The 26,198-nt window shown below is 37.0% G+C and overlaps 1 protein-coding gene across 1 annotated transcript; it reads right to left on the bottom strand.

The window, feature by feature from the left end:
* Window positions 1-725: 725 nt before the first annotated feature.
* LOC120637174 (exportin-2) lies at window positions 726-26,198 on the bottom strand. The gene is made up of 19 exons (XM_039908853.1): window positions 25,696-26,198; window positions 24,736-24,881; window positions 24,225-24,417; window positions 22,644-22,789; window positions 20,067-20,267; window positions 17,829-17,987; window positions 17,251-17,380; window positions 16,577-16,740; window positions 15,553-15,742; window positions 14,316-14,416; window positions 12,766-12,952; window positions 12,003-12,159; window positions 11,066-11,157; window positions 10,057-10,280; window positions 9,312-9,409; window positions 7,912-8,079; window positions 6,696-6,858; window positions 5,604-5,748; window positions 726-3,366 (listed from the first exon to the last, which is right to left on the bottom strand). Exons 1-19 carry the CDS (start codon window positions 25,778-25,780, stop codon window positions 3,212-3,214), a joined length of 2,904 nt encoding a protein of 967 aa, XP_039764787.1. The 5' UTR covers window positions 25,781-26,198; the 3' UTR covers window positions 726-3,211.

The raw sequence follows: 26,198 nt of genomic DNA, 5'->3' as shown, positions 1-26,198 counted from the left end.
ATTTTATTAACAAACTTAGGCTTTAATCTGTATTATAGGGCAGTATTAAAAAATTACTTGTAGGCCTTTTGAGAAAAAAAAGAACTTTATTGACTTATTTTACTGCGCCTATGGTCTACACACTAGTTGGCCTGTATTGAGGAGACCATTGATAACTTGAGAAAACAATACCCAAAAGACTAGGTGGTAACAGTAAAGAATTAAGATTGAGTGTTAGTAATACATATTAAAAGATCCTTGTGCAAATTTTTATGCAAATAAATATTAAATTACATTAGAAAACTATGGAAACATACTTATCAATTACATTTGTCAAACCATTATTTTGCAAAATGTAACATCAGTTGCTAAATGAGATAATGTACAAGGCACTGAAGTTAGATTATCAATTGAGGGTACAGAATGGATAATAAGGGTTTAACCGGTTTATGCACGTTACGTTTTCGTTATTGGAATTTATAGCCTGGGGAGGCTATAACGACCACTGTAATGCCTACCCGAGCCTGTTTTTTAATTAGAGATGTTGCACACGCAATAGTAGGCAGTGTGCGACCAGCCTTGGGATTATTATCACATTTTTTCATTGAAAATACCAAGTTACGTCTACGTTCACTTATTGTTAATGTTACTCAGTTCTTTCATGCAATTATATTTACATACAATGAGAATACAAAGCTCAATTTGAATATATATATATATATATATATATATATATATATATGTAATATAAAGAGCTAATATAACGTGTTGTAGAATTCCCAATGGAATTATGTCACTTTGATGAACTCTTAGAACTTGTCAAATTCGACGCCACAAAATTTGGTGAATATAGTAAGTACATTTTATTTAAAAACGACCATTATATTGTATCATCAATCTTTTGGTATTACTGTAAATTAAGTTTAAAAATTATTAAACAATATAGTAACATAATAAAAAAAGACAATCACTGTTTAGTTTTAATTCTATTTTTAAAACACACTTTCACAATTTAGAGTTATGAATAGATCGTTTACATCCCTAAAGTAAGAACATACAGAAATCATGTACAAGACTAATATTGGAGCATCAAAAACCACTCCACTTTAGTAGTGTTTCTCGAACAAAAAGTTAGTCACCTTACTCCATTTAGCAGTTGCTTGCAACATTCCGGCGAAAAGTGAAACGTTGCCGGGCCGTTTTTACTATTTCTGTATGTCCTTAAATCTGTGGTTTACCTTTTAACAAAAGTTTACATTCGTATGCTGAATTTAAATCGTTACAATATGTGGTGAATATTATAAAAACATTAACATTTTTTTATCAGTGTTATACACTGGAATTTTAGCTCCAAAATGAAGTTGAATACATATTCTGAACAGATAACAATATGATATACATATAACAAAGTTGAATTGAATGGGCCAATTCCAGAAATCCCTATGCCCGCTTTAAAACTGGCATAACAAAGTTTTAAATTATTCTAGCAAAGATTTCAATATGAAATGTGACAAATATTATAATATTAAAAGGATATTAGACTTCTATTTTAATGTGAGCGAAATAATTAATAAAGGCAATGTGTCAAGTAATTTGGATTTCTTGAATTGGGCTATACATTTAATATTTTACTAGCTATTCGTAGATTTGTTTACCCGGGCCAGTAAGAAGGTCATGTGATTCTGGGAATTTAACTTACAGTGTAAATTCAAAATAAAGATAACCCACCAAACACTTTATAAATCCTGGTTCCCTAGTGGCAAGATCAAGCTAAAGTGATATTTAGCAAAAATCCGTCCTGCATTTAAAAAAAATGACGAAACTCAATTACTACAAGTACTTTTTGATGTCACACGTGATATATCCCCTCTCAGGAGCAAGAGAGGTTAGGTGTGCCACCAAGTTGCTCCAATCCAGACCGATGGGCTTAATTTTTAAGTTCAGAGTAATCTAATGAATAGGCTGGTGGATTTTTTTGAAGTGACCTTTTTTTTACACTAATAATAGCCCTCCTCACCTAGTGAAGTGGTGATGCGTATATGGTAGCGGGCCAACGCAATACCCCTAATCGATTTCTACGTGGCATCTTACTGAAACGATTTGGCTACACGCTTTTGTGGGTAGTGGTAACTAGCCACGACCGAAACCTCACATCACACAAACGTAGTACTGAAATCTCCATCCAATCTAAAAAAAAATAGCATGCAATGGTACAACAACACAATAGTTTGCAGACATTTGCACTTATTCGAATTAAAATCTTTAATTGCGTGATGTTCTGTCGAATTATGTTAAGCTATCAAAACCCCACCAACTCACATTTGAGCAGTGTAGTGGATCAATGCTTTTATTCCCTCTCCCCTTCAAGGTCAGCACGGCTAGTATTGGCAGGGGACATTGTTCTCCCTGGGGAAATGACAAAACTTTATCTTCTCCCACAATTTTATAAACCCTCCAAGCATGTGTGGTAATATTATTCAAAAATTAGAACCCCTGCACCACTTTTATTATCTGTTGCTATGCTTTGGCAGGTTGACACGTAAATCGAATCGCCTTGTCAGGGGATATACTAGTTGTAGTAGATCTCTTTGTGACGGACCCGTCCGGGGAAGTACTCCCGCCATGGACACGGGGTGGGAATTTGTAGGACATGTTATTTGCATGCCCATACATTGCATGTTTATAGGCGATGGTTTCCACTTACCATCAGGTGACTCATTTGGTTAGTTCGTAAAAAAAATATATATTTATAGAATCGGAGGATCTCATTCTTATTTCCTGCCTATCATAGTGCATAGCGGTGGGACGTATGGAATATTGAATTTCGAAAAGAAAACTTCTTTCGGCGCACTGCACAGATTTTTCCGTAGATAGTAAGTTAGGCTGAACCGTCACGCTCTGAGGTGAAAGGCTCGATTGGGTTAACTCGGGACCGCCGAGTGTACCCGAGCGAGAAAATACAGTCAGCTCATCAGCTCTTCGCTGTGTTTAGTTTATTCAATTCATATCTAATAATTGTCTTTGTCAATTAATTAGTGATTATTGTTGGTACGTTAATCATAATTGTTTTTACAATTATTTGGTTCGCATTGTGAGGTAAGTGTGTTAGCGGTTTATCGTTATATTGAAAAAAAACATCATAAACATTATTAAGATTATAAAAAGCACAGTTATTGTTTTTCACTTCTGCCGTGCGGTCTTTAGCACGCAATCTTTATTTTTTTATGCCATCTCAACACAGCTGCACGTTGTATACAGTCAGGTATCTGTGTAACGTTTTGCGGTGTGGTTCGTCCAAGGCGGACACACGAGGTGGCAGCAGTCCGGGGTAAGTCCTGGACACGGTGGCCAGGCTCTCCGCTAAGTAGCGTATCGGGTCGTCTATACCTGTAGATCAAAAAATTAATAATTAAAAAAAAAGCCCTGACTTTCAATATAGTGTATATTATTGTTCTAGTCAAACCCTTTCATTTGATACCAATATTGAGTGAGTTGTGAAACTCTCTCACACACACTTCAAACTTATAACACCCTGTTTTTTTGGGTCGTGTCGCAAGAAACGCAAACGAAGTATGCGACCAAAAACATAACTTTTTGGCTGCAAATTTTCATTGGTTAGGTGGTACTAGCCACGTGGCCTTCTTACGAGATAAGTACGTTCACAATCGAAGAGACGTTTTTTAAGTTAAATATCGAAACGCTGGAACTTCAGGCTCAATATCTCCATTGACTGCCGTTTGGCGCAGTGTGCATTACCCTGCTTTCTGAGTGCAAGGCTGTGGGTTCGATTCCCACAACTGAAATTTTTGTGCGATGAACATGACTGTTTTTCAGTGTGGCTGTTTATTTTTTTACATCTTATTAGTACAGCAGGGCCACTTACACTAACTATCTTCATAATACACTAACACTAACTTTATATATATATATCTATTATCTATATATATACATATTCATCATCATTAACCCATTAGCGGCCACTACAGACCACAGGTCTCCTCTCGGCGAGAAGGGTTTAGGCCATAGTGGATATATATTTATATTATAAAAGTATTTATGTATAATATTTACAAAAATATTCAACAGTTATCTTAGTACCCATAGCACAAGCATTGGAGCTAGATGTTTTCATAAGGATCTCCCAATGATTTTGCTAGTAAATTATAGCCTCTGTTACTTCATGACAGTTACGCTTTCTTTTAGCTAGTACAGAAGTAGTTAAAATCCAGTACATTCGAGTATTACAATATTGTATACAAGCAAATGAAACAAAAAAAATGTTTCCTCTTTGTAATAGATATATAATAATAGATTATCGGGGGGCACGGCAGTGTCCCCGCCAAGACGAGCGCGACGGAAACACTGCCGTACCATGCTTTACTGGAAACATTTCGCCGCATCTTCAAGCCCCTTTTTGAGAACCTCTGGATAAGAACAGAACGCAGAAATTTTCGTCATCCAGCAAGCTATGATCACATACTTAAAGTCCAAAATTTCTAGTCTGTAGGTCTAAATGACCTAAGTAAAGTGAAAAAAGTATGTGTCACAACAATGTCAAGTCAAACAACATTAACTATAACAGTAAAATTAGATAGTCGAGATTACCTAAGCATAAAAAGATTCTGCACGTACCCATAACTAAAACTAAGAATAGATTTAATTATTTTGTAATCCGTGTCTCTCGCCTTCTTAATTCTGTTTACAATGACCCCGAAATTGACTTATTTTATAGTAATATGAACAGTGTACGTCGCAACTTAGTAGATAAACTGTTGCATGCTAGGTAAACTTTATACTTTATAGTTTGCTGCATTTTTGCTGGTTTCTATCAGGTACTCTTGTTTATATAAGACTTATCTTTGGTAACCTGTTATTAGTTTTTAGTCAAACAATTTGTTAACTATTTAGTGTCTACAACTGTTGGTTTTACAATAAAAGAAAAATAAAAAAATTAATATAAAAAAAATTAAAAAATAAATCGCTGTAAGGAACCTAACACCTTGGCACAACTTTATGAAATCTATCATTAAACTTTAGAGATAAACAAGCAGCTCCATCGAGACTTGGCTAGTTTTTACAGAATGTTTTTGGTTGGATTTACTTTTTCTCGTTCATTGTATATTATGGAGGGTAGAGGTAAGGAGAGTCGTCTTATATGGGAGAAAAGTTGAAAAAGTGTCCAGTTGTTGCGCTAAATAACAGTTCAAAAATCCTCCACAATGGCGCTGGTGGATGCACAGGGTATGGTATGAATGTAGCAATCGTAGATGAATTGAAGTATGCCGAGTTAAAAAATTTAATGTCATTATCGACTAAAGTAGTTAATTATTGAGAATTTCAACAACTTACGTTGTACAAAATATTGTGGTAAATATAACCTTACATATTTATTATAACCAAACGTGCGTTTAGAGTGATTTTATTTCGTAAACAGTAAATAGTACGGTATTTATATTTGGCGCTTCTTTTAAGAGTTACCCTGATGCAAATGTGGCGCCATCCTAATTTAATACATTTTGACGACACTTTTTCATATACACAGATGACTCTCCTTACCTCTACCCTCCATATTGTATATGCATTTTTCTCCGTGGTGTACCATAGAGTATCCATTTATTACTTACTCGCTAAGGGGTCATTGGTGTTGGACTTGGCACAAGATAGCTGAGCATACTGAGGTTGGTAGCCCGGTAAATCGTCCACTTGGATGAAGTGGTCCTCCGGTGATGTGGTCTCGTCTGGGGGCAGCTGGAACAGGTCTATCAGGGCCTGGATAAACAATTTCATGTGAAACTTTGCTTATATAAAGTGCTTATATTAGGCCTACTTGAAAACCATTGGAATGAAGGATTATGAGTGTATTTTTCTGTAGTATCTGACAAACCACTCGTTGGTCCAGTTGTTAGCATATCTAACTACGGATCACCAGATCTTCGGTTCCACTCACGGGTCCGGTAAAGATATGTGACCAATCTCCAGAGATACGACTACGCGGGAGATGTAATAGTGCACAAGTGTGCGCAAACACATGTGCACTCTCCATTTTTGCCTCACTCTCACAATCTCATGATCTCAATCCGGTCGTGTCGGTTTTTTTTATATTAAAAAATTACGGTTACATAGTTTTTATATCAAAAGTTTCATTTTTAGAAAGATTCTACTACTACCATCTACTGTAACCACCAAACCTTTCACCCAGCGTTATGCACGGCTAGCATGGGCAGGACCAGGAGACAATTATCTCCCCGGGGAAAGAATAAACATGTATCTTTCCAAATATGTGTAGTAATAAACGGGGATAAACTTCTCCTATAGCATGTTCCCGTGCTTTAGCAGCACGGCTAGCATGGGCAGTAGTCAATTATATCCCCGGGGAAAGGATAAAAATTTACCTTCTCCAACAGCTTTCAGAGCAATGGAGCACAAGTTGAAATAATATATTTGTATTAATAAACGGGGGTAAACTTCTCCTATTCTATATTCCAGTGATTTAGCAGGTGGACACGTTAATTATATCCCTTGTCAGGGGATAGAATCGGGGGATATCATTTTTATCTCCTGCCCGTGCAAGCCCTGCAGGTGTGCACGTTAGTTATATCCAGGGGATATAATCGGGGGATGTAACTTTTGTTTCCTGCCTGTACTAGCCCAGCTGTTGGGAGAGGCCTTTAGCAGACTGTTATAGGCTACTGATTTTGATTCCAAGCGTCAGTCACCTGTAACACCGGCGTCCACAGTCTCGCTAGGCCGCCCTCCCGGAAGTGTCTGCTGTCGCAGAGCAGCTTGACGCACCCAACGGCCGCGGACTTGATCTCCAATTCGCCAGTCACTTTCTGCAGGTCCGGCACCAATACGCGTTCAACGTACATCGCGAACATGCTACGAGTAATATAAATAAAACATTTTATTATTTTCATAATAGCATATTAGGTTTCACTTTCGGGGGGGCTGAGTTCAAATCCCAGAACGCACCTCAAAGTTATGTACCTTTTAAGCAATTTAAATCCATCCATCTGCCTTGACCGTCAAATATAAAAAAATCTTAGGCTTATTGCTCTAACTTCATAGCTAAATTAATTAACTGTGAGATGGTGATAACAAAAAAAATACCCTGCATATTTGTTCTGGGCTCTTCTTAGACATAGTTTTAAGTTTGCGAACGTAGTTATGGGGATAACTACGTTCGCCACCCACTTATGTTAACATATATGTATGAATGCTTCAGTGCCTGGTGAAAGGGCTTCATCAATAAAGAATGTTAGAATTTGAATTTGAACAAGAATAGTTTTTTTTAACCAAAAAAAACCTGATATCTATCTATAGTAAATCTTTTACCAACTAAAAAGTAAATACTTTTTTGTATGAAACAATTGCCTTTTATGCAATTAGTTATTAATAAATATTTATTGACACCTTTACTTTCTCATTATTATTTTATTTATATTCTTATTATTGTATGTTCCCATTAGCTGGGTGCTAGTTAGTTGAATCACATCTGTGTTAGTTTATTTGTTTAAGGAATGGTTGGCCACCGACTTAGCATTTAGGTATATTATAAAAATTAAAATTCGATAACACCGTAATCGTCAGTTTACTCCAGTGATTTTATAAATTTAAAATGCATATAAAGTAGATCGAAACACAAATTTTCCTACTAGATGACGCTACAGTCGCTATAAGACTGATGTGAAAGGCATATACTAATTTCGGCATCGACGGTAGGCGAGCCGTAGCTTAATTGGAGAAAGCGCTCAGGCTGCGATTACCAGAGAGTCGCAGGTTCAAATCCTGTCGGTTCCAAAAAAAAAAATATTTGCATTTTAAATGTATAAAAATAGATAATTCCTCGAAGTGTAGGTAAAAGCACTAATAAAAATTATAAAAATAAACTCCAGTGAATTAAAAATGCGACTGTATTTAGTGAGATCTTACTTTCCCTGCACAGAGTCCACCAGGTCGATCAGAGTGTCTGCGCCGTAGTGCGCTGAGAAGAAGCCGAGGAAAGCTATCAGGCCGCGGATGTACTTGGTGGTTTTAGACGAAGACAAACGTTGGAATAACAGCGACATGATCTGTTTAGTGTACGGCTGCATCACTGATCTGCAAATTAACGTAAGAGTTTTTAGTAGTGAGGCTTATTGTGACAAAGCTCGTCTGGGGAAGTACTACAGCGGCTTAGCGACAGAAACAAACATGGTTAAAGTCAAAGTCAAAAATATCTTTATTCAAGTAGGCCCATAGGTGGCAATTTTGATGCGTACATAAGAATTACACGGTAGTGAGATGATGGCGATAACCACATTCGTAAACTTAAAATTAAAGCTACGAGGGTTCCAAACGCTTCCTGGTCTAAGAATAAAGTGTTTTTTTTATGTAATCACCATCTCACAATGTCATTTAAAATCATTAGAAGATCAACCTGGTTAGAGCAATCATTCACACCCAAGCTTTTTATCGATTACGTAGTCCTTTATACTGTAATAAGTTATTTCTGCCTCTAACTCCTCCTAAACTAACTTTTACTGATGTTTTATATATATATACCAAAGCAGTGGCGTGCATTTCATACATGCGCAAAAGCACTGCTTACGTACTCGTATAGGATTTTTGTACCGTATGCATACCCTGGTAAGAAGCCCACTGCACGCCACTGCAACAAAGGGCCCAAGCAGATGGCCCACTTGATGGTAAGTGAAAAAGGATCTCCTATAAACAGAGAAACACTTCGCACGTCTAATAACGTGCCCATCAACCTGAGGTGTAGGGGATAAACATTATGTGCCTGTAATTACACCGGCAATGATGCTCCTTAGACCTGCATACAGCATATTAAGAAATATTATGAAAATTAAGCTTAATTTGCTATATATACTCCGCGAAAAGCATGAGAATCTGTATGGTGTAATTTATAGTTTCTTCAATCCGTATACTCCACACCAAACAGATCCGCGACAATGTACCCTCTACGCACGTTTCGCTCCGGAACCGGAGCATCCTCAGGAGACACTGGCACTTAACAATTATTCATTGTAAAGTCAACATCTCCTCACTTTTCACTATTATGTAAATGTTTTGTATGCAATGAACATCAAAACTGCTATCTATGTGCCATTTTGAATAAAGAAATATTTGTTTTTGACTTTGGACTTTGCATGACGTTACTGCTTCCCTAGACAAGCTCTGTTACAAAAAGCTCTCTACTTCTAAAACATTTTGCAACCAAGTCGCAGAAAAATAAATTTTCATGGACGTTATTTTACTCTTTTTTTTCTAATTCATTCCCGTGAGGAGTCGGATCGCTAGCTCTATATAAAATACAATGGTTTACTCACTCGCCGAATTTGTACAACATAGTCTGGATGAGGTAGAAACCTTCGTGGTCGTTCGTTTTCGAAGCGATCAACTTTTGGAAAACTCCCAGCATCGCGTTCTAGAAACATCAAATATTATAATCTTATATATATATTTCTTATGTGCGTGCGGCTGGACCGATTTGAATGAATTTTTTGGTATACGTTTGGGTGGCACCCTGGATGGTTTAGATTCACAAATTAGCCCTACAGATGGCGCTGGGGTCCTCTAGTATTAATATAAATTCACATATTGTATATTGTATATTGTATATTGTATAGAAGCAGGCGTTACTTTGCGGAAATCCATGATATATTATCAAAATTAAGCTTAATTTGCTATACTCCGCGAAAAGCAGGAGAATCTGTGTGGTGTAATTTATAATTTCTTCAATCCTTATACTCCACACCAAACAGATCCTCGGCAATACACCCTCTACGCACGTTTCGCTCCGAAACCGGAGCATCATCAGGAGATGTTTACTTTACAATGAATAATTGTTAAGTCCAACAACAACTCAATCTCTTCTTAACAATTATTCATTGTAAAGTCTCTAAATAACAGTTTAATGTTTTAGTGTGTTATGCTGTATTTAAAGATACGAAAAAAGATTAAACGCTTTAAGATATGAATATGGGGTTTCTTTTTGTCCAGACACCAGACGAGACAAAAGAAAACACAGAAATTTGAATCGACGTTGATCCATTATCAACCAAATTGACTCACCAACTTGCCATCAGCAAGCACGCGCTCGGAGCGTGTGGCCACGAATGCGCAGAGTAAGCGCACTAGTGGCCGAACGTTCGCCGTCTGCTCCCACAGCGGCGGGGCCACGAGACACGGCAACAGAGCGGCGTAGGCCTCCGCCCCCGCGTCCCCCGCACCGCCGGCCCCGCTGCCCCTCATCTCCAGTAGTAGGGACAACATTTGGAATACGTACGGCATGAATTCTGTAATAACGATATAATGTTGCGATATAGACAGATTGGCGCAGTGGGTGCCAAGGCTTAAGTTCGATTCCCACAACTGGACAATGTTTGGGTGATGAACATGAATGTTTTTCAGTGTCTGGGTGTTCATCTATATATTATAAATATTTATGTATATTATCCATATTCATCATCAGTTATCTTAGTACCCATAACACATAACACAAGCTATGCTTACTTTGGGACTAGATGGCGATGTGTGTATTGTCGTAGTATAAAAAAAAAGTCTTTAGGAATGGCTAAGGATATATATCTATGAGTTAAAGCTTTATTATTATTAATTATATTGAATTATTTGAAGCGGTGATAGCCCAGTGGGTAGAACATCGACTTCAATTTCGAGAGTGCGAGTTCGAATCGCAGAACGCACCTCTACCTTTTCTAAGTTTTGTTCGTTTTTAGCAATTTAAATACCGCTTGCTTCAACGGTGAAGGGCAACATCGTTAGGAAACCTGCATGCCTGAGAGTTCTCCGTAATGTTCTCAAAGGAGTGTGGTGTCCACCTTGCCGCACTGGGTGAGCGTGGTGAACTACGCCCTTAACCCCTTCTCATTGTGGGAGGAGACCCGTGCCCTGTAGTGGGCCGGTAATGGGTTGATATGACGATGATGATCATTAATTTGTAGTTTTAAAGCATAAAAAAAGATAGATAAGAATTATTACAATCGATGGATTAATTATTGGAGACGCTTTAAGACATATCTGGGGTAGAACGTTGAATTTTCTGTTCCAATCTCTCGCGTACCTTGCACATCGTTTTGAAGTATTTCCTGGAATATCGGGAACAGGGCGTCCTCGAACGCTGTTATGGCATTTGGATTCGACTTCACCACTAGCCTGTAACAATAGAATTCTGTTAGGTTGTCTGTAAGAGATTAGTTTCGCAATAAGGCCACCTTTTTACACGTCTTTTTAATTTTTTTTTATATCTCTACAAGTTAGCCCATGACTGCAAACTCATCTGATGGTAGCGGGCTAACATGCTAGGGAGTATAGCAGTTATATTAAACTCATACCCCTAGTCGGTTTCTACGCGACATCATAGCATAACGCTTAATCACATAGCGGCACGTCTTTGTCAGTAGGATGGCAACTAGCCCCGGCCGACACCTCCCACCAGACCGGACCAGAGAAAATTCAGAACCCGGGACCTCCAACTTAAATTAACACTGCGCTACCGCAAGTAACTGTTACCTAATTTTGCGAGTAGCTGAGTACCCAAAACGAGGTTCTTACAATATATATTGTAGCGGGCCTGCTGGCGTCAGCGGTTTCGTCGCCGGTACGGTTACGTTTGTTACCGGCGTCAGTCAGTTGTCCCTCAACCGCCGCTCACACTAGTCCACCTTGTACGTTGGTTTATTTGTAAAGTTATTTAATATTTAAAGTCACTGTTGTAGCCTTATTTGATCTCTGGTAACCTTGATAGGGACCGCGCTATACGAAGAAACGTGGGGGTTTATAGAGACCAGAGATACCCCCACATGTATTATACTAGAATTCCCCCGCGATTACGTCGGCGTATGAGACATTCTTAAAATATAAATATGTGCTCGTCGTCGTTATAGTAGTTCTTTTTAGAATTTATAAAGAAAAATAATTTTGTCGCACTGTATATTGGCGCTATTCTATTCCGTCGTTATGCCACGTTTATTAATATAGCCCCGGATGTATTGACTCACTGCACTGCAAGCGAGAGGCTCTCGAACAGGTAGTGGTTGAAGTGCGGCTTGCAGGGGTTCTTGGCCACCACGGCCAGCATACCCGCCAGTTTGGGCAGCGCTTCGCCCAAGTACGGCAGCGCCGCTTCCCGCAGAACAGCTAGGGTACGCAGCACCGCTGAAATATAATAGCATCGAATGTTTGGTTTCCTATTTCCAATTTAGAAAGCATTTTAATCATCATCAGCTGCGATAGCCCAGTAGTTAGGACTTCACTTTCGAGGCGAGCGAGTTCGGATTCGAGCTCACCTCACAACTTTTAATGCAAATATATATGTTTATTTAACTGCACCACCTACCTCTCTTCTTGAGCTGTGTTTAACGCCTTCGGTTGCCTGGAAGAGATCGCTATGTAGCGATAAGGCCGCCAAATTGTATACTTTTTGTTAAATTTTTATTTATAATTTTACTATATGTTTATGTGGTGTACAATAAAAGTGTATTCATTCATTCAGTCATTAAACTTTTCTGAGTTATGTGCGTTTTAAGTATTTAAAATAACAACGGTCTAGTGAGCACCGGAAAAAAAACATCGTGAGGCAAACCATGCCTGAGACCAAGTCCACCAATTCGCACTACAGCATAAGACCTTCTCATTCTGAAAGCAGATCCGTGCCCTTTAGACTAGTGGGCCAATAACGGGTTGATGGGTTTATGATGGGTTGATGGCTTTATGATGAGTTGATTGATGATGTCTAAAACTCACTCTTCACTGTTTACTCACCCTTCATGACATACTCGTTGTGCTCACTCGGGTTGTCCTGCTGGCCCAGCGATGCAAATAGCGCGGAAAGCAACGCCGGGGCGTGGGGTTCGAGCACCTCGCGTGGCACCATTTTGCCAGCTATCAGCTTCTCCACTGTGCATGCGGCGTATGTGCACACCACGCCGCGACCGGTTATGTGCTGGATCTAGAATTAAGTAAGTTATATGCTGGAATGTAGAATTAAGTAAGTGATATACTGGAATCTAGAATTAAGTTGATTATATGCTGGAATCTAGAATTAAGTTGGTTATATGCTGGATCTAGAATTAAGTAAGTTATAGGCTGGAATCTAGAATTAAGTTAATTATATGCTGGATCTAGAATTAAGTTGGTTATATGCTGGATCTAGAATTAAGTAAGTCATGTGCTGAAATATAGAATTAAGTTGGTTATATGCTGGTTCTATAATAAATTGGTTCTATGCTGGACCTACAATGAAGTTGGATGTAATCTTGATGTAGAATTAAGTGGGGTATATGCTGGTTCTCGAATAAATTGGTTCTATGCTGAACTTAAAATTTAAAATTGTATCACAATTTAAAATTTAAGTATTTCTATCTAAATTTGGCCTTGAATTGAGATGGTTATATGCTGGATCAACAATTAAGTTGGTTATAATATGATGGTTCTAGAATAAATTGGTTCTTTGCTGGACCTACAATTACAAGTTGATTGTAATCTTGATCTAGAATTAAGTGAGTTATATGCTGGTTCTCAAATAAATTTGGGTTCTCAAATAATTTTAAATTTTACCTTTTACATAATTTTATTCAAATTTTTAGTTTTATATCTGTCTATCTTAAATTGAGTTAGTTCTAATTTTGGTCTTGAATAAAGATGGTTATACGCGGAAATCTAGAATTAAATTGGTTCTATGCTGAACCTAAATATGAGTTAGTTCTAATCTTGGTCTAGAATTAATTTGATAATATCCACTATATTACTAAGCATTAATTCGGTTATATGCTAGTTCTACTAATGAAGTACTAGTAATTTAATAACTCAACAAGAACAACGAATAGCCTATCGAGGTATTGACATCTTGTGACGACGAGTGTTTTGCTCCTATGCATACCGGTACAAAAAAATAGAGTGATTCCTGAAAACATTTATTTTTCAATTCACATTCTATCATAACACTTTGATCTTAGTCAAAAGGCCGAGAAGCGATTCAAGGAAGCGACAGTGGGAAGGAACTCGAATTCACTTTCGGGGGGCCGAGTCGAATCCCAACACGCACCTCCAACTTTTCTAAGTTTTATAATATCACTTGCTTTAACGAGGAAGGAAAACATCGCGAGGAAACCCGCATGCCTGAGAGTTCTACTTAATGTACTTAAAGGTGTGTTGAGTCCACCAATCCGCGCTGGGCAAGTTTGGTGGACTACCTTAACACCTTTTCATTATGAGAGGAGATCCGTGCGCTGTAGTGGGACGGTAATGGGTTGATATGATATGATGGCGATGGTGATGGTGATGATACTGTCGTTTATTGCTGCCAGACTTACCAGTAGCGGTAATGCTGTGATGATCAACTCCCGGGGTAGCAGCGACCGGAAGTTCATAAAGTACTTAATGGCATCAGCCTTCAGCACCGGCTGTTTAGCCACTGAAACAATTATGACAAATTGTATATGTATGGTTTTTTTTTTATATAGTTTTCGCGTTGTGTGACACGGCTTGAAAAATTGTGTTGATATCACCGAGCTCAGGCATTCCATGGGATAAATAAATAAATAAATATACTACGATAATACACACATCGCCAACTAGCCCCAAAGTAAGCGTAGCTTGCGTTATGGGTACTAAGATGACTGATGAATATTTTTATGAATATACTACACATAAATACTTAAAATATACAGATAAACACCCAGACACTGAAAAACGTTTATGTTCATCACACAAACACTTTCCAGTTGTGGGAATCGAACCCATGACCTTGGACTTAGAAAGCAGGGGCGCTGCCCACTGGCTTGCCAATCGGCCGTCAAATATATAAAATAGTTTCAGTTTTTCTTAATTCCTTCTTGAACGATTTTTTTAAATTTATTATTTACTAGCTTCTGCCCGCGACTTCGTCTTCGTTTTCCCTAGGAGAGTACTTAAGTCCTTAATTCCGATGTATATTCTTTTACATTCAAAGGCTACATGGATGCCATATATAACCAAATCCATTCAGCTATTCTTGCGTGACTGAGTAACACACACATTAACATTTTTTAATATTAGAAGGATTAAGGTTTTATTAGTTTCATTATGAGGATGTCTTATTTGTTAACTAACAAGTACCTATCATTTTTAAATAAAGCTCAAGTACGGTAATTTTAAATAAAATACGAGTGTCTAACATCTTGGATTATGAGCCTTATTTCTATGTAATAAGGTTCTCGTTACGAGCAACAAAATAAATAAAAACAAAAATATAAAATATTTTCTCGATGTAACTATGTTTTTACTATTTTCTTAACATAACACTAAAAAGTTACGAAAAGATTGCTTGCAGAACGCTCAATCGCTGAAAGGCTAGTCTTTGTCGGTAGGGCAACTACCCACGGCCGAAGCCAGACCAGACCAGCGAAAATTCAGAAATTATAAATTTACTATTTGCCCCTGTTGGGGCGACGATACCGATATATATAGTTCAATACTCGAAAACGACATTATTATGTAGGATGTGCACTGACCTCTATTACACTATTAGAGGTCAGTACAGTGTATGTAAGTTGATGTTTGAAATCTCACCGTTCGGATTCTGCAACTCTGGCAGTACATGGTTGGCGGCGAAGGAGGTCAGGTCCACTAGTGCAGACGCCTTAGTTACCCCGGCCGCCTGAGTGGCGCCCCGGGACGCCAGTGACGTCACCAGGAATAGCGCGGTGTCTTTGCCCACCCAGGCACTGCCTCCACTCTCCACATATTTGTTCAGCATCATCTAGGAAAAAGGAAAAAAGTCAAATTTATAATTTGTTCGCGGCCTGATTGCCAAATCCTGTCAGTTTCGAAATTACACTATAAAAAATATAGAATAGGAATATTTTCACTTTTACATGATTTTGTGCATTGTAGCCTTAAATACCTATAGTAACAGTAGAGCTATTTGTGACAGAGCTCGCCGGGGGAAGTACTCCCATCGAGTTTGTTTCAAGAAACAATGTTACAATTCTGTGTACAATTCTGTGTTCCGATAAATATATCGATCAATCATGCTCCAACTTTGACATGTTGACCAATGATGCCCATCGTATCGTCCTCGTAGTACACCGAGAGGGTCCGCACGAGGTCGGTAGCGGCGCGGCACCGCGTGTCTATGTCAGAGCCCTCTATATCACGACAAACTTACCTTGAGAGGTTGTCCAAAAATGCTCATACCTCAACATACTGATCAAATATGCTCAAACCTCTACATATTGAAAAAGGATGCCGATAACCTTCCTGGCGCAACGGTGAGCGCTGTGAATTTAAGTAGTAGCACTCGGGTTTGATTCCCGGCAATTTATAATTTCAGAATTTTCTCTGGTCTGGTCTGGTCTTTGCTAGTTACCAGTAGTTTGCTATGGCCTTGGCTAGTTACCAACCTACCGGCAAAGACGTGCCGCTAAGCTATTTAGTGTTCCGGTGCGATGTCGCATACAAACCGATTAGGGGTGTGACTACCACACACCCTAACAGGTTAGCCCGCTACCATCTTAGAGTGCGTCATCAATTACCACCAGGTGAGATGGTAGTAAAGCGCTATGGTGCAATTAAAAAAAAAAGAAGCTGGTACCTCCACATATTGGCCGAAGATGCTCATCATCTTATCCTCGTAGTACACCGAGAGGGTGCTCACGAGGTCGCTGGCGGCGCGGCGCCGCGTGTCTACGTCAGAGCCCTCTATGTCACGACGAACGTATTCCTCAGGATTTTCCTCGAACAATTCCATGTCGGACTCTAACAAAAAAAAAGGTATAATTATCAGTGTCAAACCACTTATATTCACTCTTGCTCTATGTGTAGAATAAAAGTGTATTCAATCTTTCGTTCACTGTTATCAATTTAACTAAATATACAAGTCTAAAAACTTCGCCATCCTTTTTCAGGAGAAACGTTTTGTGAAGGATATCCGTGACAGCCTTTTTTGGTTCTTGACAGCATCTTCTTTTGGTTAAGTTTGGTTAGAGCTTCGGTCTCCCCTCTTTCCACGGCACGCATCACTAACTTTTCAGATTTATGTGAGTATTTATTTTTTAATAAAAAAATATACTACGACAATACACACATATAAATACTTATAATATACATATAAACACCCAGACACTGAAAAACATTAATGCTCATCACACAAACATTTTCCAGTTGTGGGAATCGAACGCACGGCCTTGGACTCAGAAAGCAGGGTTGCTGCCCACTGCGCCAATCGGCCGTCGAATATTAATATTATAATTATTTTGTATATCTCACCTCTAAATTGCATATTAGGTATGACAACCTTCTCGCAAATGCTGCTGAGTGTAGCCGGATCCTCGAACAGGCTCTTGTAATTGTTCTTCTCGGCAACTTTCGATAGGAAGTTCAATGCGTTTGAAACCAACTGTAAAAATTATAAAATGAAATGATAATAATGGTATATTTTATTAAGATTTGCCACTACAGGGGACATAAAAGATATCCCCCGATTTTATCCCATTACAAGAGATAAAATATCTACTAGAAACTAATAGTGTCCACCTGAAAGTGGAGTGAGTAAATGAAAACCAAAATATTAATTTACAGGCTTTAGAGGCACATTTACTGTCTCTATCTGATTGAATCTATTGTAAAGGTACGCTTGTAGCGTAGATACTAAGCGAGTGTCGGTCTTTTATGTTCAATAGGGTAGTCATAAGTAAACACTTTTGAATTAGTTTGTATGGAAAAATAAATTTGCTTTTCTCGATTTAATATTTTTACAGGTTGATTCCTTCTCAAATATACTTATACTACCTCCAACAGTATTTCACAATTTGGTTACACGCTGTATATTCGTATTTCGTACTCACCGCGTCGTACTTGGGATCTGCGCCAGTGGTTAGCAGAACCTGCCACACGGCGTTGACGAAGGCGGGCGCGTACGGCGCGAACTCCTCCTCGTACCTGAGTGCGTACAGTGCGGCGCACTCGCACACCTCCGTGCGAAGTTGCTCCATCACGCCCTCGTCCTGCAAGCACAACTTTACTAAGCCACCAAAAACCTCCATGCACGCACGCACGCACGCACGCACATACACTCATACACACGCGCACGCACGCTCAGTATTCTAAGTCAACGATAGCTTACAACAGTTCACAAAAACGCACACACACTCTCTCTCACACATACACACGCACTCAAGCACGCATGCCCAGTTTACTAAGGCATCCAATAGCCTATAACAGACCACACACATGCACACATTAACAGACATACACACGGCCACGGTGTTTAGACTCCAGAGATAATTTCCTACTACGCGGGAGATATTATTACTCATGTAGTATAGTCAGTTAATTATAAAAATTCTTTATTGCACACAATTAAGAGATAAAATAATAATAATTGGAATTAGTAAAAAAAGAAAGAATAAATAAATAGAGACACTACGACAAAACACACATCGCCATATAGCCCCAAAGTAAGCGTAGCTTGTGTTACGAGTACTATAGTCGTAAAAATGTAATAGGCCCGTTTTGACATTTTTGCAAGACCATAGAATGTAACTTGAAACGAAACTGAAAGAAACAATAAAATAAAAATCAATTACATAGTGTTTTAAAAAATACGTAATTTTTTTTGGGACGTTAAATAATATGAAGAATATATCGCGAGTATTCTTTTTGCGCTTACTTTATAGTAGCATGCAATTTATAATTACTGCAAAACGTTCCGAAAACAGTTACGTTCTGTCTTTTTTTTTTTATACTAGAGCTGTAGCCATTTTTTTCTGAATATCGAAATTAAATATTGTATAGTAATCTTTACTGCAAAGAATGAGCTTGGTTTTCAAAATGGGTTCTAAATAATGAGTTTGAGTTGATTCATCTGACCAAGCGGCACATGACTGAAGCGTCCCCGCGCGCACTGCGCAGTTCTTCGTTCCTCATCTTGTAAAGTTGACTGTGCGCTCGTTTAAGTTTGATACATATTGTTTACTATTACGTTAACTATGGCTCTTCTATTTTGGACATTAATTTAAACATAGTGATTTGACTCGATTTTTGTGTTTGTTGATATATAGTACTAACTCTGTTTAAACATGTTGAAAAGTGGACGTATAATCAACAGCCAATCACGCGTATAGGTTGTGAAGTTAAAGGAATACTTTGAACGGACGAACACTTTATAATACATAATAATATCAATCAAGTACTGATACAAACTTGAATTGATTTATCGTGCGTATCGAGTCCCGAGTCTTATGGTTCCATAACTAGTTACGTCGCGATGACAAATGTCAAAACGGGCCTATTACTTTTTTACGACTATAAGATGACTGATGAATATTTTCATGTATAATATACATAAATACTTATAATATACATATAAACACCCAGACACTGAAAAACATTCATGTTCATGACAAAATTATTTTCTAGTTGTGGCAATCGAACCCACGGCCTTGGACTCAGAAAGCAGGGTCACTGCGAACTGCATCAATCGGCCGCCAAAGAAGCTTTTTGCAAATCAGTTAATTACGAAGAAACAAACAAAAAAACAACCAAATTTTTTTTTTAAATAAAAGTACTATGACAATACACACACATCGCCAGCTAGCCCCAAAGTAAGCGTAGCTTGTGTTATGGGTACTAAGATAGGTGTTGAACTTTTTTTTTTATGAATACAATACACATAAATACTTATAATATACAGATAAACACCCAGACACTGAAAAACAATCATGTTCATCACACAAACATTTTCCATTTGTGGGAATCGAACCCACGGCCTAGGACTCAGAAAGCAGGGTCGCTGCCCACTACGCCAATCGGCCGTCAAAAAAGCTTTTTCAAATCAGTTAATTACGAAGAAACAATCAAAAAAAACACAACCAATTTTTTTTATTTTTATAAATTAATAAATATACTACGACAATACACACATCGCCAGTTAGCCCCAAAGTAAGCGTAGCTTGTTTTATTGGTACTAAGATATGTGTTGAACTTTTTTTTTTATGAATACAATACACATAAATACTTATAATATACAAATAAACACCCAGACACTGAAAAACAATCATGTTCATACACAAACATACACTTACATCAGTCTCTAAGCAAGGTACTTTGACTTGCAGCAAATTGAGGAGATTGGGCATCCACACAGACATGTTGTCTTCAAAGAACTCCGGCAAGTCTTGTAAGTTGAGTGAGTAGAACACCTTGCATATTAGCACCAGAGAACCGTAGATGACCTTCAGTGCTTGGGGGTTGTTGGCATGTTTGCTTGTGAGATCTATTGTTGCCTGCAAAATACATTCATATAAAATATTACTTACTGTAAAGAATCTTTTGTGTCATGGCTGTTACTAGTTACTACCATACAGACAAGGAAAATAGGGATTTAATATAACTATAACTGTCTGTTAGCCTGCTACTATCTTAGACCACAAGTTCAGGTAATCTATATACATATATATTCCCCTAATCTTTAAATTCAAATTCAAATTCATATATATCAAGTAGGCCTACTTTATAAGCACTTTTGAAACATCAAGTATGTGTGTTTGTAGTGACTCTACCACCGGTTCGGAAAGCAGATTCTACCGAGAAGAGCCGGCAAGAAACTCAGTAGTTGCTCAGGGAAATTATATATATAATATTTTTTAAGTGTTTCTTTTTTGTTTCAACTTTAATTTTATCTTTACTTTTTGTTTAATTTAATTCCAAGTTGTGTACACGTTTGGGTTGTAGTTTAGTACAAAACTTGTAATTACTTATATTTAGATCTACTTTTAGTTAATACCTGTTTTGTGTACCTAATAACAATAAATAAATAAGTAGATTGCAGACAAGTTGTTAACTTGTAATGGAAAAAAAATCTTTGCACCCTTAATGAGCTGAGAACTGTTAAATGAAGTTGAAATAACTTAACTATTCTAATTAGTTCTTTGCAGCAAAAAAAGAGATAAGTTATTCTGGACTATAGTTCTGACTAATTCTAATATCTCTGTTGTCCGTTTTCAAAGTCAAAGTCAAATATTTCTTTATTCAAATAGGCACATTTATGGCACTTTTGATGCGAACATTACATGTAAAAAAAAACATTTCTATGTTTTATTTTACATGTAATGTAAGTTTATGGCAATAACTAAATTCGTCAACTTAAAACTAAAGCTAAGTTTTAACAAGGGTTCCAAATGTTTTAAACATCTCAGTAAATTTTGATTGATGGAAACTTTCGCAATTTAAAATTTCCTCTACTTTCCTTAGTCAATGGAAACTTTTCAGGGATTCTTCAGCAATATCTATGAAAAACTTAGAACGTTTTTTTTTAGTTATTAATTGATGCACCACTGCACACTACACGCCATGCGAAGTGTTGTCCATCAACCTTTGGCTTTGATGTGAAACCCCATTACACTGCAACCACACCCTTCAGACCAGAACTGCACTGCACCGCAACAACGGAGGGAATAAGCATGGTGCTATAGTCGTCAAAATATAATAGGCCCGTTTTGACATTTGTCATCGCGACGTAACTAGTTATGGAACCATAAGACTCAGGACTCGATACTCACGATAAATCAATTCAAGTTTGTATCAGTACTTGATTGATATTATTATGTATTATAGTGTTCGTTCGTTCAAAGTATTCCTTTAACTTCACAACCAATACGCGTGACTGGCTGTTGATTATACGTCCACTTTTCAACATGTTTAAACAGAGTTAGTACTATATAACAACAAACACAAAAATCGAGTCAAATTAATGTCCAAAATAGAAGAGCCATAGTTAACGTAATAGTAAACAATATATATCAAACTTAAACGAGCGCACAGTCAACTTTACAAGATGAGGAACGAAAAACTGCGCAGTGCGCGCGGGGACGCTTCAGTCATGTGCCGCTTGGTCAGATACATCAACTCAGACTCATTATTTAGAACCCATTTTGAGAACCAAGCTCATTCTTTGCAGTAAAGATAACTACAGAATATTTAATTTCGATATTCAGTAAAAAAAATGGTTACAGCTCTAGTATACAAAAAAAAACTGAGAACGTAACTGTTTTTGGAACGTTTCGCAACAATTATAAATTGCATGCTACTGTGAAGTAAGCGCAAAAAGAATACTTGCGATATATTCTTTCATATTATTTAACGTCCCAAAAAAATTTAAGTATTTTTTAAAACACTGTATGTAATTGATTTTTATTTTATTGTTTCTTTCAGTTTCGTTCCAAGTTACATTCTATGGTCTTGCACAAATGTCAAAATATTTTTACGACTATAGTACTTCTACGGACAAGCTGTCTCCGTACCATCTATGTACCATAAAAAAGCTTTGGTGTGAATTGCTCTAGCTTCATAGCTAAATAAATTTACTGTGAGATGGTCAGATAACAAAAAAAAATTACCCGGCTAAGTTTGTTGTGGGCTCCTCTTAGACCAGGGCGCGTTTGGAACCCTCGTAGCGTTAGGTTTAAGTTGGCGAACGAAGTTATCACCATCCCCTTACAATTATGTAAACATGTATGTATGAACGCTTCATAAGCGCCTGTGGCACTACATGAATAAAGAAATTTGAATTTGAATTTGAATTCATCACAAAAATGAGTCTAGGAATTCTAGTGTCGGTGTTTGTACATAGTAACATTTTGCAATATTATCAAAGTAATTACCACAAAAAGATCAGTAAGTGGCTTCGCAATATTTTCCAGTACATGCTTAATTTCCTCCCAGAGCTTCTGTGATTTGAACTCGTAACGGTATCTCTTGAACAGGGAATGCGCGGTGCGGAGTACACCATTTATAACATGGAAATCGCCTGTAACAAGATTAAGACTATCATCATCAATATATTTATAATAGCATCCCACAGCTGGCCTCGCCTCTCATAGAAGAGACAGTTTTAGAGCATAGACCCACCACGCTGCTGCAATGTGGGTTAAAATTAAATAAAAATAGTTTATTTGGGTAAGAAACAAAATGGTATGAATATATCGCTGAAGTCTTCTTTTAAGAGTATTACCCCTGTGTCAGAAGACTCAGGTCTTCCATTACAAATAAAATAAAATTAAAACATTGCAATAAAAGGAAGGTAGGTTTACAAACAAAACATGATATACAATGATAGACGTGTTGTAGAGAAATTCAGTCAAATCAGTTGTTTATAAAAATTACAACCTATTTAATATACAAAATAAGTATGCGTGTTCAGCTGTGTATGTGTGAGTGTATTAGTGTGTGAGGGTACTCATGGTTTGTGTAAGACAGAATTTGTGAAAATCCACAACTGATAAATTAAATTTTATATAATAAGTTTTAATAAAGATTCCACCTCATCATAATCTAGTGATAATAGATACTTATTTAATAATTCTTTGCATTAGCACATATGCTATGCGACGCGTACCTTATAAAGTGACGGGAGTCACATAATTTTAATTTTGCATGTGATGTTAGAGCTGTATCTGATTTCTTTTAGTAAAAACTATGGATTTGATTTAGTCAAAAACTATAAGGTTTCGGTTTTACAGGTAAGGTCCCTACACAGAAAATAATTGACCTCTAAAGCCTGTGAAATTTTATTTTGGTTATTATTATATCTTATTTTTTAACATCTTTTTATAATTTTTTTTTTTTTTTACTTAATACATCGTTGTCTTGCTAAAGTCCTATCTACAAACGTTGCCTGTAAAAGATTGCTTGCAGCAATAAGGCATGTCTATTCCGTGTACTGTATACTCCTTAATGTTTCTTTTCCTGTATGTTATACGAGCAATAAAGTGTTTCTTCTTCTTTCTTCTTTTTTTTACTTTTTACTGTTAAATATGAAATAATTGTGTTCGTTTTATTTGTTCTATTTACAATTTATTTAAATTTTTTACTAACATTTAACTCTTTGTTAAAATAATAACGCAACAAGCGATGCGGTTGTTTACTCAGTTTGATACTAGAGCAGACTGAAAATCAGTACTGAGCTGCCTTATGCTGTGCATTGTTGCCAATACACAGCATAAGGCTGAGTTTGCTGCAATTTGTCATATTGTTAATAATAAATTGGTAATAATTTTGTTTGAGTTCTTGTATTAACCATAGAGTATGGCAATAAAGGACCCTCAGCAATGAGGAACACAATGTAGAGAGGAGAGAATAAAGGATTATTGTTATTATTAACATATAAAGTATACTAATAACGCACAGAGATATATTTACGTAATTTTTTTAAAAACGCTCTTTGTTAAAAATATATTGCATACCTGTACCAAACTTCTCCACCATTTCACTGATGAGTCCTGGCCACTTCTCGGGGAAGTCTGACTTGCCGATTATGGACACAGCATCACTAAGCTGTCTCTGCACACCCACTGGTGACTTCAACATTAGTGACACGATCAGGGTCTTGATGGTTGCACGGTCGGATGCATGTATGCGGTCGACGCCATCCTCTTCCTTATTAAGCACACAATTGTAAAAAATTACAGTGCTATCGTTTTCAAAGGCATACAATGTGATAATAACAGTACTTCTTGAAGAACTGTCAATTTAGGATCGCTTATAGCGGGTTTTGAACATGAAGTTGAATGTTCACGTTCACGAAGAAAACACGTTCTTGATGGTATAATCGTAATTAAAAATTGCTAAGCTTAAACAATACACAATTGAAGGTGCACTGAATATTAAGAGATTCAATTTCAGTTCAAGTTGCATTGCTTTCAACAAAGTATAAAGGCTTTCAAAAAAAAAAAGATATGCCAACTTAATACTCACCACTGGCCAGTTCCTCTTAATATAATTTTTAAATGTAATAGCTGCAGTTACTCTTATTGTAAGATCAGCAGAATCCTTGTCAATCAGGTGCAACAGTAGAATTGCATAATTCTGATTTACTTCCACACCTTCCAAGAATTTTTCGGCTATAATGCAATACAATTTATTGATGTGTGAAAATCACAGTCGATACTATTGTCATATTGTCAATAATATTCACTTATACAACATGTAAATGAAAACTACAATAATACTTTTCCTTTTTTACTTTTTCAGAGGCTGTAGGTAGCACGCTCATGTCAGTCTTTTACCTTCAATAGGGTTGTCATAAGTACACTCAGAATGTATAGAATTAGTTTGTATGGGAAAAGAAATATGCTTCTTTTGATTTAATATTTTTACAGGTTGATTCCTTATGGAATATACTTGTGTACCCTTCAATAGTATTTTGTAATTCAATTACATGTTGTATATTGCAAAATTTTCCAGGCCATACAAGTAACAATTCTAAAATGTGCAGTAGTCCCTGGGTCCTTCCTCCGCCTCCACATTTAGACCTGAACACAGCAATGCTGCTTGGCAGCAAAAAAAAAGGATATTATATTCGTTCATATGGACTAAATCAATCAACTAACAAATTGACACAAAGTTATTGACATGGGTCCTAAAACTGAAACTTATTCCGCTATTCCTCTAGCTCTAATTAGCTCTTCTCTAATCTAGTCTAAGATGGTAACATAATGATGGTGATAAGGCTTCCTCATTCTACTATATTTAAGCCATAACCAATAATTACATTTGTTTTTGAAGTTTACAAACAAGTTAAAGGTTATGTTGTTTACAATGATTTTTCACAAAAAAAAATTGTAATATGACTCAAACTCATCTCAGTGGCAGTCATTAACCTTAAAATATTAATATTTTTAGAACAAAGATTGTAAATATTAGTTTAGTACGTACCCGGCCTTCTAATGTTTGGATCTAGGTTCAGAGTCTGCTGCAAATAGTTAGCAAGGGTAGCCAAATTTTCCTCAGTGACCTCCATTTCAATATATTATATGCCAGTTATGAGTAAACCAATGGATAAACCAATTAATTCTCAATTTCTAAAACTAATGACGGAAACTTAGGATCTACTTGCGGTTTTTACACAGGTTTTACAAACGTTTTTCTTATTTTTTTTTTTTACTGAACCCAATATTTATTGGTCTGTGACCTGACCACAGACCTGAGAACAATGAAGAAGTGGATTAATTTGGCTGTTTTTTTTTCTGTAGGTATAAATCTCGGAACATCTAAATCAAATCTTAAAATCTCTAATTTGAAGTGACACTATCCTTGTGTCTCGTAAAAAACTGATCCCACGGGTCTGTAAATAAATTATACCGCTAGTCTTTATCTTTATATATATAATATAAATGTAAATTTAGGTATGTTTGTTTCACTTTCGCGCAAAAGCTGGC

Source organism: Pararge aegeria, chromosome 1 (genome assembly GCF_905163445.1).
Source record: "Pararge aegeria chromosome 1, ilParAegt1.1, whole genome shotgun sequence".
NCBI classification, from domain to species: Eukaryota; Metazoa; Arthropoda; class Insecta; order Lepidoptera; family Nymphalidae; genus Pararge; species Pararge aegeria.
Note: the sequence above shows the minus strand (reverse complement) of the source record. Positions and strands in the feature narration are given on the sequence as shown.

What these genes read in the sequence shown, in the direction of transcription:
- LOC120637174 (XM_039908853.1), bottom strand. Translation starts at nt 25,780, where the DNA reads ATGGAGGTCACTGAGGAAAATTTGGCTACCCTTGCTAACTATTTGCAG. An exon ending in ACCTAATATGCAATTTAGAG is followed by an intron (nt 16,741 to 17,250) that starts GTGAGATATACA and finishes TTTTTTTGTTAG; the next exon opens with AGTCCGACATGGAATTGTTC. An exon ending in TGTGGACGCCGGTGTTACAG is followed by an intron (nt 5,749 to 6,695) that starts GTGACTGACGCT and finishes TTGTTTATCCAG; the next exon opens with GCCCTGATAGACCTGTTCCA.